At 39.9% G+C, this 2,050-nt stretch overlaps 1 protein-coding gene across 1 annotated transcript; it reads right to left on the bottom strand.

Moving 5' to 3' along the window:
• Nucleotides 1–669: 669 nt before the first annotated feature.
• On the bottom strand, nucleotides 670–1,794 carry RASD1 (ras related dexamethasone induced 1; the record flags this gene model as incomplete). The annotated part of the gene is made up of 1 exon (XM_072416988.1): nucleotides 670–1,794. A coding segment is annotated over one exon (546 nt), but the record flags the coding sequence as incomplete, so codon positions are not given.
• Between the last annotated feature and the right edge of the window lie 256 nt (nucleotides 1,795–2,050).

Below are 2,050 nucleotides of genomic sequence, written 5' to 3' on the forward strand. Positions count from 1 at the left end.
TGTTGAATTATAATTTCTGCAGAAGTTTTAACCTTTTATTGCTTGAATGCAATTTAATATGGCAAGAGGTTTATATTGAACACAAATCAGTTTTATGTGTATCAGAACTCTTATTGGAAACTTGTAGGTGATATCAGACTTTGGAAAAGGGCATGTAACTTTTTTGAGTTTTATTATTACATGTAGGATATTTAATAGGGTTTCCTATAATTAAAAAATGCAATGGCTGTTGTGCTGTATATATTGATTTGCAGTGGGTTTTATGTGTATGCGAACTCTTTTTGGAAACTTGTAGGTGATATCAAACTTTGGAATGGGGCTTATAACTTTTTTTTTTTAGTTTTATTATTACATGTAGGATATTTATTAGAGGTTTCCTATAATTAAAAAAATAAATACAGTTGTGCTCTATATATTGATTTTTAGTTTTATATTTAATTTATACCACACCAAAATTCAACTCTGGTTTTTAGTGTACAGAATAGTATTACAGGAAACATTCTGATGGCTCTATCAATGGGCATTCAGCAATCTGCAGATGGTTTAGCTTTTTGCCATCCAAAATGTCCAGCTGCCTGCTGGTACTTTTAGTGCAACACCCAAACCTTATATACCCCATTACGTTCTCTTTGCATCACACCACCATTTGAAAAAGCAGACATACAAAACTTTACAATTTCATTTTTTTTATTATGTAAAAAAATATAGATGTATGGCATGACAATGAAATGTCTGATGTACTATAAACAAAAATGATTTGTTCAGTTCCATTTACAATACTCCGAGAGTGTGCCCAGGGCACTTTGTAAACAAAGTCACTTCACAGTCTTCGTAGAGTGTACACAGATCAGATGGAGTCCCACGTCTCCCCGTTATCTCAGTCCAGATTGTATACCCATAGGGGAAGGCGGATTGTAACAGACGCCCCTGTGTACTTTTTTTTGTCTTTTTCAGTTTTTACAGTAAGTTAACATACAACTTGCCATTTGCTCCTTCTCAGTTCTTATGTTCAGACAGGCTCGATGTATTGCGGCCTGAAAATAAAATAATCATCAGTTCCCCAAGGCCGACTTCGGCTTTCCACAACAGCCTTGGTGCCCCGACTACCCGGCAGAAGGCATGGTGGGCATGTGATCCCCACTACGGACATGCCTCCTTCGACTTGGCTTCTTCAAAACGCCTGGAACTTTTTTTTCTCTATGTATATATTTATAAAGCCTGGATGGACGGCTACGGACAGGTGGACCCCTAGCTAATGACGCATCTTTCTTTGTCTTTGCTCTGTCCACCTCCAATTGCTTTCTCTCGAATATACATTAAGTCACTGTGGATGCTGGGTCTACGGGCAAAAGGGGCAACAATCCCGTAGGCGTCTCCGTCCTCCTTGACCTTCTTTCCCTTCAGGGCTTTTTTGTGCAAGATCTCACAATATTGGACAGAGACCTTACGGTGGAGATCAGGGCTCATCTCGCTGGGGAGCTTAGCCATGGTGAACAAAGCTTGGAACATCTCATCCAATTTGGAGTTCTTCTTGGCTGAGACCTCAAAGTAGGAGCAGTTACTGTCCGTTCCAACCAACTGTTCGATCTCTTTGGGTTGGACCTCTCTGTAGAAGTCTCTGTCTCCCTTGTTGCCACAAATCACCAAGGGGACTTCAATATTTTCCTTGGTCTTGTTCTTCAAGCAGGACTTGGTCTCCATAATCTGCTGCTTCAGGCGCTGGACCTCCTCGAAGGAATCACGATTGTCCAGACTGAAGACCAAGATAAAGACATCACCTGGAATAAAGGAGCGTCAGGTTAGTATACAAGCCAGTTTATGATTATTAGAGCAGCCCCTATCAGAGATAGTGGTCCTGATTTATGAAAGGTCTCCAAGGCTGGAGAGAATACACTTTCATCAGTGAAGCTGGGTGATCCAGGAATTGTTGTATACAGTGTTCATGCGATCCTATACACTCACAGATCACAGATCCAATACATTATAATATACAGTGTTCATGGGATCCTACACACTTGTAGATCACAGAGCTAATACAATATATTATACA

Source organism: Pyxicephalus adspersus, chromosome 7 (genome assembly GCF_032062135.1).
Source record: "Pyxicephalus adspersus chromosome 7, UCB_Pads_2.0, whole genome shotgun sequence".
NCBI lineage: Eukaryota > Metazoa > Chordata > Amphibia > Anura > Pyxicephalidae > Pyxicephalus > Pyxicephalus adspersus.